General features: G+C 39.2%; 1 protein-coding gene across 2 annotated transcripts in view; it reads left to right on the top strand.

Moving 5' to 3' along the window:
* Positions 1–18418, top strand: part of SRBD1 (S1 RNA binding domain 1) — a 206560-nt gene that overhangs the window by 64779 nt on the left and 123363 nt on the right. For both annotated transcript variants that reach the window (XM_044428623.1, XM_044428622.1), the window contains exon 15: positions 12003–12094. In XM_044428623.1, coding sequence (XP_044284558.1) covers positions 12003–12094 — 92 coding nt within the window. The remainder of the gene's footprint in view (positions 1–12002; positions 12095–18418) is intronic.

Here is an 18418-nt window from a genome sequence, read left to right as displayed (position 1 = left end):
AGCACAAAATTGGAAGAAGAATGTGCAATGCCTAGTGATACTGCAATCTTCCCCTATAGAATTTCTTCAGCGACTGAATGGCCAACTCCAAAATTCATGACTTGACTTTATCATCACTGCAAACTCTTGATGGTCAGATGCACATAATGGACATGATTCTCATTCTTGTGCATGTTGGGCAGATAGACAGGGATCCAGAAAGCAGCTATGCATGTTTTGGAATGCTGGAAGGCAGCAAGATGGGAAGTGAAAGAGCCCCTTTGACATAGCCGAGTGGCTTAAACAAGACCAGTGGCATGCTTTCATTCCCTATCAGAATGTTACAGTGGTTCCTTGGCTCACGAACTTTATCCATTCTAGGACTCTGGTCATGACCCAAATTGGTCATGAGCCAAGTTAAATTTCCCATAAGGTTCAATGTAAATAAGGTTAATCCGTTCTGTAACCATTTTTTAAATCAGAAAAATGTGAAGCAAAGTGATAACAACAAAGATCGTGGCCACCCCCCCCCCCCCGCACAACTGGGATTGTGCCTGTCATCCCTGCACACGCCCGTCATCCCTGTGCGCTGGGGGGTGGGGGGAAGAGACGGGCGTGAGCGTGGGTGCACTGGGGGAGGGAGAGATGGGTGCAAACGGTGCGCTGGGGGTGGGAAGATGGCCGCAATCGCAGTTCTGTTCGTGCAGGGAAGGGGTGCCTGATCAGAGGCGCGCTCCTGCAGGAAAGACAGGTGGAATTCAGCTGTATCTATATCTTTTTCCTCAGAAGGACATATGAGGAGGTACAGCAGGGAGAAACTAAGATGAAGCATGTGTGTCCATGCTTCAAGATATCCCAATGACTGCCCCAATTGGTGGCAGTGGAAAAGAGAGGAGCTGAGTTGGGCCTCTGGTTTTAGATATTGTGCAATAAGCACAAACAATAACAGCACTACCCCCTCAGCACAAAAGGTCATTTGGAAATATATAGGTGAGTGTCTTTCCTTTCATCCTCTTGCTCAGTTCCCAGAAGGCTAAATACACACAAACCCTGGGACCCTGGCTAGTGCATGACTTGGTCCTTGTACGTAGCACGTGTCAAATCAAGACTAAGAATGTCTCTGGAAGCAAGCTACTTCACATCTTCATAGCCTATGGCTCAGTCCTGCAGTGACGATGGGCTGATTTTGGCCCTTTCCTTCTGTGTTAATGCAGCTAATGTGGGTACTTGCTATATCCGACTACTCTTTTGGGGTGGTTTTGGCTACAGGTGGCAAACTAAAAGGAAATCTGATTCATTTGCCCAAAGATTTTGGCATCCAGCTTCACTTGGCACAGATTTTGAGCTAGTTCAGCACAGAATTTTGATTTCTGTTTATTTCTATGGTTGAAAAACTGGAAGCCACACTGAATCCCATCTTAAAACAAATTATACTGCTTTGTAATGTTTTTCTTTGCTCATGCTGTTAAATTTCCCCTATAATTTCATTGTTCTGGAATCTCACCTTTCCCTCCAGAGCCTATGTGCCACATTGCTGCGTTTGGATTGCACTGCATCCAGCCAACGAATAACTTTCTCAGTTGCAGGAAAATAATTCATCCTTGATAAAAAAACTTATATCAACATTTTCTCCCATTGCTTTGCTGGATATTCTCTCGGAGGAATGGAGAGTCCTCTATCTTCTTTTCTACTGTGTGTAGGGTTGCCCAGGTGTGGCAAAGGGGATGGTTTTGTTTCTGGCCCAGTTGTTAAAATATGCCCTCTTGGTACAATGCAAGATAATGAAAACTGCCTGCCAGTGTGCCAGGCATGCAAACAGGATAATACAATCTGTAGGGAACCACCGAGTAGCTTCCATATATTGCTATATGACTCCCTTGAGAGGAGTTAAGAACTTCAAGGTTTCTGACACAGTGATTCCCAGATTGTGTGTTCGTGCTCACTGGCATGTCAAGGAGAAGGCTAAAGGATTGCTAGAAAAATTAACCCACCATGTTCGTTGCATCCACTTCTCTGCTCCTGTCTGAGTGGGGGTGTTATAGGCAACATTAACACCCCCTGGCCCATACACATTTCTCTATTGATAAATTCACAGCAACATATTGGAAGCGTGAAAGGATGTTCCAGGACTGCTCAATGGAGTCTGTGCTACATCAGCCAGAAGTGGGGTCAGATTCTGGAAGCATTACCATTGCTCTCAACCGAGAGCACTAAGTGATTGTGCTAGGGAAAAGGGGAGATACTAGAGTGGGGGTGTTATAGGCAACATTAACACCCCCTGGCCCATACACATTTCTCTATTGATAAATTCACAGCAACATATTGGAAGCGTGAAAGGATGTTCCAGGACTGCTCAATGGAGTCTGTGCTACATCAGCCAGAAGTGGGGTCAGATTCTGGAAGCATTACCATTGCTCTCAACCGAGAGCACTAAGTGATTGTGCTAGGGAAAAGGGGAGATACTAGAGATAATGGCTGCATTAACACCAAACAATAAGCCAGAATTCTGGACAATCTTTACTTATTGTTCATGAGCAAGCTACTTGAACTCTCCCTCCCTCCCTCCCCCCTCCCCCCTCCTGCCCCTTCTCTGCTCTCACCAGTGAGAATAGCTACAGAATCCAGGTACTCAGTAGCAAAAACAAACACAAAATAAAACAAAAACCTTTATGGCTTTGTCCACAAACTGAGTCTCCTGGCTTGCCATTCCCAGACAAGCCACAATCCTGGGTTGAGGTTCTGGCTTGGCAGGCAAGCAAAGAAGATGGTCGGGGGAAGGAAGAGAAGTCCTATGAGGAATGGTCCAAAGGGCTTGGTGTGGTTAGCATGAAGAAGAGAAGAGGGAGCACATGATCACAGTTCTCACATACCTAAGGGATGGTCACATGGGGTGGGGAACTCTAATTCTCTGTTGTTTCAGAGTCCCAGAGAGCAGGACTAAGTAACAGGAGAGGAGACTTCAGTTAAAACTTAGGATGAATTATTTTGATGACACCAGTTTGACTGCTCTTTTTTTTTAAAGAGCTCTCACACACTAGAGACATCCAGAAAGAAACTGGGCAGCCATCTGAGTGGGATGGTGTAAATTGGTGTCCTGCAACAGCAAAGGGTTGGTTGGACCTGATGGTCTTCTGGCCCCTTCCAACTCTACTCTTCTATGATCCTATGTTTCCTTGATAATGGAACCAATTGCCTATGGGTGTGCAGGCTTCCCTTTGCTGGAGGTTCCCAAGCAAAGCCTGAACAGCCATCTGTTGGGAATGTTCTAATTCTGAATATGCTTACTAAGGCAGGGATAGGTGGCCTAGTGCTCTTCAGATGTTTTGAACTACAATAATGTTAGTTTAGCTAATGGACTGAGATTTTAGGAGTTGTAGTCCAAACAGGTGGGGGACACTGTCTGGGTTTCCTGCCCCTAGAGTAGGGATTTGGTGTAGATGGCTTAGAGGCTGTCTTCCACTTCCATTTCATTCTTGTACTTGCAAAAAGGAGACCTGGTTACTGTTTTGGAGTGCTAATCAATCAAGAAAGTAGCTATGTATCTATCAGAGTGTAAAATCAATCCAATTTAATTCAGGAAAAAATAATTAGATATTTGTTCCCCAATTGGCAAAGTTCAGGAAAATAATAACAATAATAAATGTTATCAACTGGATGCAAAGGTAAAATGTATGCAATGCTTTACATTAATTTTTAAAGCATGAGATATATTTAGCAACATGAGTCTTTTTTGGAAAAAAATCTAGCATATACCAGAACATGCAACAATGATTCTTTTTTTTTTTTTTAATTGTCAAGTTGCATTAAATGGTGAGGTGTTCGCTTGGCTTCTTCCCACTTTAATGAATTCAAGATCATGTACTAAATTCAAACCCTAATCCTAAGATCATGTGAAATCCATTGAACTTACTAGTTTTCTCTTTAGAGTAGGGAGGACAGTAGAAGAAGGTTATTCTAGCCTATTAAAGGATCACTCAAGATGGGGAAGAAATTTTGTCAAGATTAGAAACACAGGAATTTGTCAAATTCTTTGTTCATCTAGCATAGTATTATTTACTCTGATTAGCCACAGTTCTCCAACATCTTCAGTGGAGAGGCTCTTTCCCATAACCTTCCACTGGACCCTTCTAATAGAAGATGCTGCAAATTTATGTGAGATTAAATCTGAACAACAGGTGCTCTGCCACAGGGTGGTGGTCCATCCCTAAAGCACAGTATTTTAAAATAATAACATGTGATTCCCTTGTTTAAGGACCAAAAACATGTTACTTTTAATTTGGAACATGAAATTAGGTCTGCTCTTCTTTCTTATGTAACGGTGGTCGTCCTGATCTGAATCATGACCATAGTAAAAAGGGGAAGCAGTCTTTAATACCTTTCTCCTTGCTTTTCTTCATCCATGTTGCAAATATGGATTCGGCTGACATGTGCCTGCAATTTGCACAGCAAAATGTTTCCACTTACTCCAATAAAAGCATTTTCCCCTCTATGCAAATTGTAGATGCAATGTGTGGGGTGAAGAATTAAAGTTCCTTAATGCCTCCCCACATTAAGGTCACAATCTGGATTATGTTCCTTGTGTTTTTGAATAAAAGAAAAGAACTAATGTAGTTCCATGTTACATGCTGAAAGTAACATTTAGTTTGACCTTAATTCTCCATGATAAACCAAGATAAAAGGGCCCAGTGGTTTGACACCAGACTATAAGTAGATCACTTCCAACCAAATAGGTTTGTTTGCACAGGGCATATGCAACAATGTGCAATAGTATATTTCAATTCAAAACATGACTACTATCATTCATAGAAGGTGGGAATATTATCAATTGTTAAATGGGGTGCACTCAATGAAAGTTGGGTAGCTATGTTTTAACGCAGTATTTAACACTTGTTAACACAAATGAAATTCATGCAAATGTTGGGATAGGCGTTATATTTTGTTCTAAATTGTAAATAGCCATGGACTACTGTGCGCTTGTAACAAATATGATTAGAGTTTGAATCTTGTACATTGCAAAGATTTAAAATTTCATGTTTAAGAATAATAAGCTTGCATGGAGTTTCCTGTTTAATCAATCTTAATGTAAAACAATAAATAAAATCCAATAGTTTTGCCATTTAATCATGACAGAACATAATTGACTTAATATCACATGCATTGATAACCCTTACTTTACATATAAAAATTGCATTGTTTATCTAGATCCAGACAAGTAGTTGAATATACTTTAGTTCCTACACTTCTGGAGTTTCTCGCAATAATCTTAGGCGATCACCAGATGGTGCTAAAGCAACATTTTTAAAGCTCTAGTGGTGGATGTGATGCCATTTACTAAAGTCTGATATCGGAGGTAAGATTTATAATGTTCAGAAGGGATTTTTTATTTGGCTAATATAGGCAACATTGGGAATAACTGTGTGTGGAATGGTTTATTGATATTAAAATAAGTTTTAGTTGCACTTGAAAAATATAACTTTGAAAGCTTATAATGGCAGTCAGACTCAAGGGGGAAAGCTTACATATGAAAATCTTTCCATCCATTGTTATATTGAACTGAATACAGTAGATCGTATTGGGTTGTATTGACTTTGTATCTACACTGTTGAGCTATGGGAGAAAGAGCTCCTCGTTTGCCATATTTCTCTAGAGTGCTGACATCACTGGCCAACATACCAACTATTGTTATAAAAAGTGGTACTGCCTAAGTATATCTTCCAAGCACGCTTTTAAAAAAAATGGTTGGCCATGATTTTGTGTTCATGATGTAATTAAAGTTGTTACAATGTGTAATAAAATAGAGAGAACAAGCATAACACTCCAAATCTGCTTTGGGAAATCCAGATGTTGTGGGTTGGTTGGGGGCCACAGAGTGGGGCATTTGCCTCCTCCCTGTTCTGCTGATGGAAATCATTCTGCTTGGTGGGAGAGATTCATTGGATTCCACAAAAACTTCAGAATATTGACTCTGAATATATCCAGGAACGAACGAATATATCCAGAATATATCCAGGAACGAACCGCTTGGCCTTGCTTGTATCCACTGCAATCTGAAGCATGCTGTAAGTGAGCTTAGAGGAGGAGTTAACAGCCAGGATGTGAAGGGTGAGATTCCAAACTCCCTGGGGGAAAACTCCTGAAGAGTGTGTGCGTGCTTGTTTGACATTTTAATACATACAGCAAAGTTCTGTGTATAATATAGGCATGGATGGTGCATAACAAGCAATAATACATTTTTCGGGTAAATGGCAGAACTCCGTGCCACGTCTCAAACTGCTTTGGAAGCTGTCTTCTGTTTCAGAAGAGAGTTGTGATACAGAATTGTGGCTTGATATTTGAGAAGTACACAACTGCAAAGACCTCAAGTGCAAGTGAACTCGTAGAACAGTTAGGAACATAGAACATAGAAACAGAGTGAGTCGGAAGGGGTCACCCAGGCCATCTAGTCTGACTCCCGGCTCTGGGTATGTTTACAGCAGGCCTAAGGAGAGCAAACTAGAATGCCTGTGTAGTCCAACACTTATAGTGACCAATGAGATGCCTGTGAGAAGCCCAGAAATTGGATAGGAGTATCGTAGCATCAAATTATCCAGCAACTGTCATTCAGAGACCTCTAATACCAGAGGTAGCAGAAATTCACCATAACCAGTAGCCATTGATAGTCCTATCCTCGGTGACTTTGATTTAGACCACTCAGCTTGTGGTATTGAATTGTGTGTTGTGTGGAAAAGAAATCTGGTATGTAACCCATCACAAATAAGAGTAGCAGGTACCAACCATGGTTAGGGTCAGTGGATTTGCTGTTAGGATGAAACCCAGCTGGGTGTCCTGCTTGGCCTTTAAATGCCTGTTAAACTTCTTCTTTTAGAGAACATGCTTATTACAAAAAGAGCTTTTCAGAATTCATTGTTTTCACCCCTCTGGCTAATCCTTTGTATGGACATTTATTATGATTTTGTAACAAAGCAGGTAAGATGGAGAGTGACATGTCCAAGAGAGAAAACCAGTTAATATATTTGTATTAGAGTATTGATTGTTGCTGTATATACGTATGAGTTTTTGAATGCTTAATTACTCATCACTTAGGAGAGGCTAATAATTTAGAATTAGTTCTCTGTAATGCAAAAAAGTGCTTATCTCACATGAGTAGAAGCTGATTTATATATTTTAATTTGGTGGCAGTGACTGGATATGCCCAAGATTTAAAGAGAGTGCCAAATTCATACTCAGTTTTTCCCATTACTATAAAGAAAATATAATAGATATTAAATGTATAAAATTGATTAAAAATTGAAAAGATTCACACTGCTTTCCTGAACACTTTTCTTAAATGTACTTAAAATCACAGTCTTACACTTCTTACACTTCAAAGTGAAAATGTATGGGCTGATTTAATCCTAGAACCCTAATGACATTTATCTTTAAATCTTCTGAGTATGTTTCTCACTATCTTCTTAAAACCTGAGCCATTTGGTGGTACTTGCATATCAGTTATTCTGATCTGTTATAGCTGAAGTGCTTTACTTTTAACTCATTCCAGTGCATTGTTGTCTACATTTCTACCAATCCAGCAAGAGCAAACCATCGAGTAGACACTGCTTGGTTCTCCCATACCAGCCATGTAGACAACTCTGTAGGGTAAAAAGCCCCATAGAGCCAACCCTTCAGGTTACATGTTGCGCTTCTAGGGGCCAAACATTTATTTATTATTGAGCATTTATATACTGCTGTATTTTTCTCCTGGGAAAGTCACTAGCATTTTACAAAATTTTTAAAAAGTAAAAAACTTAAAATAATTTTTTGTAAAAAAAATTAAAAATTAAAAACCTAAACATTGAAACTGCATAATTAAAGAACTGGACTGAAAAGATGCTTACTTACAATCTTTTGAAAAGCTACCAGCGTAGGGGCAGTCATGGTTCTTAGGAGACCTCATCCCATAGATTGGAGGCAAAACAGGAGAAAGCCCATGCATGACAAAAGGCCTCTGTGGTCAGTGGTGCCCTCAAAGGGACCTCTCAGTTCCATTTTAATACCCAGGTAAGTTCGGCAATGTTTGGCAACAAAAGGAGGAACTCCAGAAGTAATACCAAAAGCAACAGAAAAGACAAAAGCTTGCTTTAATCAAAGAAAGAGAAAGGTTCTAAAGCAATTTGGGCCATAAATGGTTTCATTTCATTTCATTTTTGATCACCTTCTTTGCTTTTGTGCTTTTAGGATTTTTTAAAGCTAGGTACTAAAATGTTTAGGGCTTTAAAATTTAAAACCTTGACCAGAGCCTGGAAAGCAACTGGAAACCAGTAGAGGTCTTTTGGGGCTGCTATATACTTGCCATAGTGATGACAACTTATCTTCCTTTAAGGACCTTTGAATCTGATTTCTCCCTCCCCATTTTATCGCCAGGTGAGGTAGGAACTGCACCAATATCACCTACGGAGGGTGAGTGGGGATGTGAACCACTGTCAGAGTTCAACATAGAAACATATTCAGGAAGATGTGTCTGATTGATTTTGGAAGTTTCTGCTGAAGACATTTGTCTTGACATTTAAGAAGCCAGTTGAATAATGTGGACATTGTTTAGGTTAGTAAGCAAGGAATGGCTTCTTTGTTGCAGATAATAATCCTTGTTGTTTTTGAAATGAAAGGGTGGAGATGCTTGCATTCCAGATTTGGCCCATTAAAAGGAATTGGGATAGTTTTGCCTTCACCCCCGCCCGATCCTTTCCCGTATTATCGTGTTCCAGCACTGCTTAGAAGAATGAGCTCCCCATTCATGAGTTATTTAGCCAGGCTTGCAACTTGCATAATCGATAGCAGTGACCAAGAATGCCTGATTACCCTAACTCACAAAGGCAAGTATGCCTGTTTAGTTCAGAAATAAATCACAGTAAGTCTTAAACATCTTGGTTAAGAATGGGGGAAACTAATACATTTGTTATAAATATCGTCTTTCTGTTCACAATAGCCTCCTGTTTCATGACAGATTTTTCAAATGTGAACTGCAATAAACATAATTACATTTGTTGCAGTGGGGGTGTGCAGATTTTCAGTGGAAATTATTAAAGCACTTCTCACCCTTGAAAAGAAATTGTCAGCCATGTGTTTCATCTCCCTGCCATTTATGTGCAAAATTTAGTCCCCACAAAAATGTGAAAGAGCAAACTTTCTGTGCAGTATTTCTCTTGTATGTATTTATGTACCATTTATATCAGCTGTGTGCAAGATATTTTTGAAGGAGAGATGGGGGGAAAACCTTTTTTTTTCATTCTGCACATTTTAAAATGTGCTGCCTCTTAGCTTCAGAACCATTTTTCTATTTGAATCTGGTATTATTTCAGTATTTTACATCTAAAAATGGTCAAAATCATACAAATGGAATACTGTAAATTATTTTTTCCATTCAAGCTTTTCTGGCCTGGCAGTTGTGTTTACTTTTAAACATGTACTTTATTCATTTAACTGTTTTCTAGGAGGAGTGGATTTGCAGTTGTTGATTTGAGCATAATGATGTACATCTATCATTGATTAGATAAATCTGTCAGATGTGCCCTGATGAAAATCAATACTCCAATCAATTCAATAGATATCAGTTATCCTCGGATTCCCAAAGTTTCTTTTTAAACAATAAAAGGCTTGAATGGATGCATGGTGTTATCAGAATATACATACAATGTCCCTGTGAACATTTTAAATCCTATGTTTTGCTATAAGGAGAAATGCAGTGTTAAACATATGCTGCATTTCAACATTCTTTATTTAATGCCAGAATTCCCTTTGGAGACCATCACTGGCCAGCTGAAATATGATTGACTAGAAAGTTGAGAAAAATTACCTGAAAGTTGGCTCCTTGTGCTCATCAAGAAGAAAAAGATTTTTGGATTTTCTCTGCAAATCATTTAGCCTTGTTGTGTGGTCTCTGTTGGGTCCCTCTGTGTTCGACAGAGTTTGGCAAAATTAATCAATCAATCTGGGACTTTTGCAATCGAGAGTGCTCCAAATGTGAGGCTCAGAGGCCTTATTTGGAAAGCATTGCTTCTAAATGCCGTAAATGTGGGATGAAATGCTGAAAATGGTCTGTTTCTGAAAAGGAATAAACATTTTTAAATCCAGGCTGATTCTGGTTTTGACTTGGAAATGCTTGAAAAATGGCTTTTGTTTCAGCTGTTTCTAAAAGTTCATTTTTTCCTCCCGTGTTATTTTTCAAGCCTGCAATGGAAAAGAGTTGGATGGCATTCTGTGTGTGTAGCTCTTAGCAATCTGTGTACTTCAGAACATTTGAAAGTGCATTAATTGTTTCTTTTTAACGCAACACACATCCTCCTTTTTGACTGGCTTCTTCCGTGTCATTTTTCCTTTGCTAAAGTTGATAGAGTTACCCACAAATTCAGTTGGATGTGAGTGGACTCTTTTGGCTCTATCTATTTATCTGTCAAATTGTACTTAATAATAAATGGCTTCTTGGCAGTTCAGCAACTGTGTGCATCTTGGCTTTGAATATATGAATTAAATTGAGTCCAATTGCCTCTGACCCGTCGATTTTTAAAGGGGCTTAAAGGGGCTGGTTCTTTGCTATGAACAGAAATGCCATTGTTTTCTCTCAGTGTATTCAGTCAAGGTTTTCAACAGTAGGTGAAAAGGAGCGTATTCTCTTTTAGCAGATCCTCTCCTCAGGATTTCTGTGTTAGCCTTCTAAAATATGATACAATTTTGATAGTTATTTCTGTTCACCTTCCTAGCTGGCTGTCTAAAACTTTGGGGCATTTGAGTGCTCCTAAGTGAAGCAAACTTGATACACTTGCCTTGTAAGTTTGCATTTTGGATTTGGTAACTTCAGCTATTAAGGCTGGCCTTGTATGCAATATTGTGACTCTAGTAGCTTTTGGAGGAGACAGTTGTGTATGTGTGTGTACATGTGAGAGAGAGAGAATAAGAGAGAAGGTGTGTTGGGGGGTACAGATCAGTGCCCTTTGGCAAGCCAGAATAGCAACAGAAATGCCCAGTTTTATTTATCACAATTTTGTGAGCGAGTGCTATGCTTTGCATTCTGGAATTCTTTAACTTGCATGTATATTAGATGTGTCTGGGTTTGAGATATATATTAGAGCAGGAGAGAGGGAGAGAGACAGAGAGAGAGACCTTCATTGGACTGAGCAGTGTGTTATTTCTGCAGCTGAATGAATACTGACAGTGCTACACATCTATATTTTCAGAAAGACCACTTTAGAATTTCTGTGTAGCACTAGGAACTGGCCAGTGTGTGATCTGATGAACTGGCAATTATGCCTTCATATTATTATGCCACATTACCCTTTATAAAATGTGGCCTAAATAAATGCATAATAATATAATCAAAAAATAAATTAATTGCTATTAAGGATTGCTCCTTTTTTCATTCAGCTGCATATTTAAGTAACTACTTGAAATTGATCTATTTTTATATGTGTTAAAATGCTTTATCATATATGACAGAAAATGTGAATAGTATATGTGACCCAATGGATTGAAAGATAGGATGCAGTCTCATCAGTTTTGTTCAGACATTTTGTTTTAATTGTCTAATAGCCCAAATTGGGAGGCAGGAAGTTTTTAGATGGGTGGGCTGGGGGATAGAGGGATAGGTGTTAAATGTGCTTACTTTTATTTTGGTTTACTGGTAACATGATGAAAACAAAGGAAAAGATGGCATGAATGAAAGGTGATACATACCCTGGAGATATTCACAGATATGGTTATTACAGGTTTGGTGCTTGGACCCTAAATATTGCAAATAAATCCTATACATTTCAATTCAAATTGCTTTCAAATACATATACTCAAAATCATTGTCTGAAGTCTTACAAAGCCTATAGAGAGTGGTACATTTTAGGCTTTGATGTTAGTTCCATATATGCATACACAAGCGTGTCTGCATGTACATAAACATTCATTTTGTATTTTGCATAAATGCTGTTAAAATGCAAGAAATGGACGTTTGGCTTCTGCAGTGTGTTTTGCACAATTTTGATGATTTGCTTTCTGTTTTGCAGCATTACCAACGAAGCAGGGGCTTCTATATACAGTGTTAGTCCAGATGCGTGTAAGGAAATGCCTGATTTAGACCCTAACCTACGAAGTGCAGGTAAATTATTTTCTATAAATTATTTATAGTGCAATCAAAGTTGATGTAGATGTTACATTTATTGAATTAAGTATGACAATAGTTTAAAAGACTGGAGCTTTAGAAAATATTGGGCTGTGTGTAAAACTCTATTAAAATGCTTCCAGCAGTATCTTAGCATGATTTTCTTTTCATTAGTTCCTTGAATGTTAAAACCGTGCATGTAGTTTTACCTGCTTATAGAAACTAATTATAAATCCAGCACTTCACTTATTTAGAAATCTTGGATAAGTTACTTACTGATCCAGAATATAATTGGGATACAATTATGCTGAGGGTTTACTTAATTAAAGAAACTAGGGGAAATTATCTGAACAAAGTGTGTATAATGGTACACATAGCATATTTATTGCTTCCAATAGATGACATGTGTGGCAATATTTTCAGTATATTTGACAAAGATTTACCTTGGTTTTCTTTCTGCTTTTTAAATGCTAATAATTCTAGTAGATGATGAACTGACTGATGACATTTACATAATTTCTCTCTCCTGCATTCGCTGTATAGAACACTTGTGTCTCACTGTAGGGGGTGATCAACCTTGTAAAAGGCCTTCCACAACATGGAGAAACTTGCTGCAAATCTTTTCCAGCTTTTTCTGCAAAGGGGACATTTTATGTGTCTCTCTTGAAATGCGGGTGGGGACAATCACCACCTAACTGTGGCCAGTACTTCAGCACAGAACAAGCCAAGGCACAGATGGACTGAGGGGATTCCAAGCTAATCTTAGCTTTCACAGTGATAGATTTGTAGCAACAACCAGAAACGTAAGAGCAAGAGTTGGACCAGCTACCTTGTGGTGGACTGTCTCCTTCTCAAAAGTGTAGCAGTCTCGGAACGGGGCATTTCTGGTGGCTGCCAAGAACTGTGGTTGCATAATGCAACCTGTGTGTACTACTGCATGCAAATGACACCATAACGTGGGTTTAGTTTTTCACATGCAGTTTTGTTCTGGATGTTCCTCTTTAGGGTGGTTTCTTTTATTAAAAGTACAAACAATATTCTTAGTAATACATTTTATTACTGTACATGGCTGTTAATACATTCAGACATCTTCATCGCTAGCGCCTGTTTGTTTTTCACCCCTCCCTTCTCTTACCACTCTTCATAACTCACTTATTGCTGTCAGACTCTACGTTTCTTCTTCTGTTTCATATATCTGTACTTTTTTCCCTGCTGTTTCATATCTTTAAAAATATTTACCAGCCAATTCAGTCATTTCCCTCTTTTTAGAAAACTGCTTAATTGTCCTACTCCAACTGTCCTGCATCTGTTTTAAGTTTTCTTCTACCTGGGTTTTGCACTTTGTTCTTTTTTATTGTTCCTTGTCTACATGTTATTCTAAATCTGTTGGGTATGGCTTCTGTGTCCTGTCCAGCACTTTTATTATAGATAAAAACAAACTTTAAAATAGAAGTGATATAGACATACTCTGAATCAGTAAATGAATAAATACGCATTTATGCATGAAGCTGAAAAGTAAAGTCAGGCCAATATTCTGACTAGATAGTTTGGTCCCCATACTCCATGGAGATGCTACCATCTATGTGTGGGGGAGCAACACCTTTCTATTCTAACATATATGGCATCTCAAATAAGTTGAGTGCTGTACGTGTTTATGCTTAACATGCTTAACTTGATCATGCTAAGCCCCATTTCATGTGATTCTCCTCTTTCAAAAAACGAAGGATAGAATCCAGTAGGGCACTTACACACCTGCCCAGTCTCTTGCACTCCACAGCTTCCTTTGCATAAGTGGTGGGTCCAGCTAATTTCATTGCACAAACTGGATGCACTAATTTCCAGGCTTCCTCTGGGAAGCATTAAATTTGGGAAGATCCAGTGATTTCCAGAGTAAGTCTGGAAATGTGATCAGGTCAGATTGGGGGAGCTCCTTATGTGAGCTCAGTCAACCTGCCCTTTTCCAAATATGAGCATTTTTGCTCATTTTCTGTTATCCCTGTAAACATGAAAGCATTGTTTTACAAATGGTGCATACTACTTGCATTTTGGAATTGGTGGTGCACAAGAGAATCAGAAGGCATGTAAGTGTGCCTTTGAATTCCACCTAAAGAATAATGCAGATGATAATGAAAGGGAACTGATTTCCACCAAGTGCTAAAATTGAAATAGTGTTAAAAGCGGCTTACTAACTCAGTATAAAGCAGATCATTGAAGTCAAGCTGAAATCTTTAACCTTTGCCTTTTTCTGGAAATCATTATTGATTTTAATACTGATATCTTTTTATTTGTTTGTTTCATTTTCTATCCTGCCTTTTCACCATATGATGCTTAAAGTAGCCAGCAGTAAAATCAAAGTAGAATACACTGATCTCTGGGTGGGTACTCGGAGCAGGGCTTTCTCTGCAGTGGCGCCTAAGTTATGGAATGCGCTCCCCAGAGAGGTCTGCCTGGCGCCGTCGTTATTTGTTTTTCGGCGCCAGGCGAAGACCTTTTTATTTAAGTGGCATTTTAAATGTTAATATTATTGAATTTTATCTGGCCAGGGCAGCTTATTTTATATTGTATTTTTGTATTTTTAATCTAATGTTTATATTTTTTAATTTAAGATTATAATTATTTTAATTTATTGTTGTAAGCCGCCCCGAGGCTTTGGCGAATGGGGCGGCATAAAAATGTTTTAATAAATAAATAAATATCAATCACGATAAAAGCATACGTTCAGACTTCACAATAATCAATAAAACTGATGAAAACAGCATCTTAAATGGTTACAATGGCCATAACTATGAAATAAAAATAGTGGCATGTTGTTTTCATTTTGGCACCACCTTTTAGAAGATAAATATATAGATATATCTTCAGTAAGGAAAAGAGTAGGCTATTTTCAGTGTACACTGAGATGCCAGCTGTGAGGCAGACTTCCCTGTAGGGTAACTTAATGCTGTTAGGAGAGATGGTTATGTAGTTTCTTATCACCATTCTTAGTCAGTCTTGGGCAACTATGGCATAATACCTCTAACTTGCATTGTGTAATTATTATGGCTGCTCTAAGTTGTTAGACACAGAGCTTAAATTAATGCTGCAAATGAAACATTAATGTGACTGTTAAGATTTCACCTAATGCAGAAGCTGGAAAAAAATCAGAATTTCTCAACCATAGAGTGCTGATGCAGGCCCGAGGCTGTAACCAGATTTTGGCTTCAGTACAGTTTTCTGAGGAACAACAAACACAGAACTAATTATCTTGAGAGGGTTCCACATGCCTAAATGTGTTGGCATACAATATCTTCAGTATTGGGGACAGTGGGTCTTTTATGCCAGTTGCTGGGAGCATAAGCAGGAGAATTCTGTTGCATTTATATCCTACTTGTGGACTTAAGTCCTACTCTGTGTGGCTTTGGGCCACTAACAGACTCAGTCCAACCTGCCTCACAGGGCTGTTGTTGTAGGGATAAGACTGAGAAGAGGAAGAAAACCATGTAAGCTGCTTTGAGTTCTTTGTAAAAAAAAAAAAAAGGGCAAGACATAAATCTAATAAAATAAATAGGTAAATCTGTCCTAAGGTTCTCATAAGTATTTATGTGAGGCCTCACCCCTCCCTGCTTGAGATGGCATAGTAGAGATAAGTGTAGAATTGTGTCCAGGAGCTGCTTTCATATGTTGTGTAAAGGAGAATATTAAATGTATTCTTTGTGGCTCTCATGATTAGATTGCAGTGATTCATGTTGGACTATACCAAGTGTTGCATCCATGTACTTGCTATTTATTCAGATTTAGCTTGCTGGCATTTAAATTCCTTCTTCCAGCTCTAGCCATCTATTGTCTCTCCCTTTCCCCTGTTCCTCTTTCACCTACCTCTGCCACCATCTGGCCTGGCCTGTAGGTGCCTGAGGAGACCAGTTCCTGTGCTTTGTTCTAAGCTCTTGGGGAGAAGGCAGAGATCTCTCCCTCTTACCCACCTTCCTAGGACCCAGGTGTCCAGATGAAACATGTTGCCACTGTGAGAAGTTGCATGCTGCTCTTTTGGCTGTTCATCTATGAAGGCTTTAAATACTCATGGCGAAAGGGAAAAGGAGACAGAACTATGCAGACATCCCAAAATGGCACAGACCATTTCCGGCTTCTTGTAGCCTTAATTGCATCTGGTGGGCAGTGCCTAGCCAGGGCCTTGAATGACTCAACCTTGCTTGGGGACCTGTTACTATTTGCTCTCTAGCTCTATGTAAGCTACAATTGTGAATTCCATCATGCTTCCAGACATCTCTAGTTTTGCAAAGGTCCTGCACTTAATCATATATGTAAATGGTCATTTTGTTCTTCTTCAGCTTAGTTGGAAGCCTGCCACAAGCAGTGAATAAAAATCCAGGAATGGAAGTGGCATTAAAGATCTGCTTCTTAAAAGAAGTGTCAACACTTAACTGGTCAATAGATGAGAAAGATGTCTAGTCCATGGTGAAATTAGTTTGTGATTTGTTCCTCTTATTTACTGGGTCTCCATTTTATTTAATATTTAGGCCATAAGAGCACATAGAATCAAGGAAATTTGACTCCCTCCCCCTTTTTTAATTGTTGTGTTAATTCATATCAAATTCTATGTCGACGTGATTGAATTTAGTACATTAAAAAGCAGCACTTGTTGACAGCTGCATGATGAAGAATGACATTTGGAGTTTAAATAAAAGGTTTTCTTGGCGTTACACAAGATAGCTGTGATCCTAACACGGTTTGCCACTTTAACATTTCTCTCAGTACAAAAGAGTGAGGAGGAAGGAGTCAGTTCTGCAAAATAAAGGGGAGAGACCTGTATCAACTAATAAAGGATGTTTTTGTAACTGCAATCAGATGAGGCCTTTTATGATAATTGCACACCGTGTGGTGGCCTTTTTGGATCCATTTTCATTATTTGTATAATTCTGATTTTCATTTCTTTTAAAAGCACATGTGCTTTTATTTAGTGTAGAATTTGTTTTATAAAACCTGACCAGGCTGATTCTGAGAGGGCCAAAGTAGACACATTAATTGAAAGAAACACTAGCAGCTAGATGCAGTATTTGTCTTCTTATTCTGAAGTATGTGTAGGGGCCCTGCTGAAATGGGTACTCAGCATGAGAGGCAGGGAGACTCTAACCGTTTCCTCCCTTTTCAATTTTGCAATAAAATGGGAGGTGCAGGTCCCCCAGACCAGGTTGAGCCCATAATAGAGTGGGGAGACTTGAAGCTCCCTAGTCCCTCATCCTCAGGTGCTAATGCAGATCTCTCACACACCTTTTCTAAAGTAAAGTGGTGTCTCCTTTGTCCCTTAGTTAAAGGGAAATGGTTTTCTGGGCTTGCAAAGTACAGCATTACAGTGAGGAATATTACTAGCATTTCTGTTTTGAATATGGGGAACTGATACCGAGGAACTGGGCTTTTTCTGTATGAGGATGTTAATCTGCTGTATCTACTCTTGCTTGTGTCACAGAATTGAGCTGAGCACTACACAAAGAACATTTTCCTTTCTTGCTTAATAATCTCTAGGTGGAACTGTGATATAGTACAGTAGCATGGATATGTGTGAGGGGAAAGCATTTTCTTTCATTTTTATGAATCATATTGCATTTTCTATGTTCTTAAAAAGAAAAAAATCTTTTAGAAAGTGCTCTTTAAAAAAAGAAGGGAAACTGGGGAGTCATAATGTTGTCTAAGGAGCCTGCAAACTCCTTAAGCTCATGTAAAAGAATGAGTTGCCCCAGTGAGTTTGCATGAGAAACAGGGTGTCAGGTGAATGAGTATTACAGCATCACCCCATGGAAACATCAGAAGTCGCCTTATATTGCATGAAAATGTTGGTCCGTCTGGCTCACTGTTGGCAGCACTGACAGGCAGCAACTCTCCAGAAGTCATTAGCAAAAAGTGAAGCTAGTATTAGGGATTTGTGAGGAATCTGTATGGGAAGTGAGAATCCAAAGGATTTCCTCGACTCTGCTTCCCAGACTTAGGCCCGCTTTGTCATATCCTCAAGACGGAGTTCCTCTGGAGCTCACTCAGCATTCATGGAATACTTGCCAGGAATTGAGCCCCAGGTGCTATACAGGCAGTGTCCCTCTCCTGGGTTTGTGCTGCTGCATATGGCACAGAAAACAGTTGCACAACCTTTGTTCCATGAGAATTCATGGACTTTACTTTCTGAGACCAGGCAGAGCATGATACCAATCTGTGAATGCTAGATGGATGGATCCAATTAGATTTCATCCCACCTCTAGTTTGATGCCATCTCTCAGGGAAATATGGCTTCATGCTAAGAAGCTGGTTCCAAACTGGATCCTCCCCCTCCCTTCCCAA

This window comes from Varanus komodoensis, unplaced genomic scaffold (genome assembly GCF_004798865.1).
Source record: "Varanus komodoensis strain SLA01 unplaced genomic scaffold, ASM479886v1 scaffold2, whole genome shotgun sequence".
Lineage (NCBI taxonomy): Eukaryota > Metazoa > Chordata > Lepidosauria > Squamata > Varanidae > Varanus > Varanus komodoensis.
The sequence above is the reverse complement of the archived record's forward strand: the minus strand, read 5'-3'. Positions and strand labels throughout refer to the sequence as shown.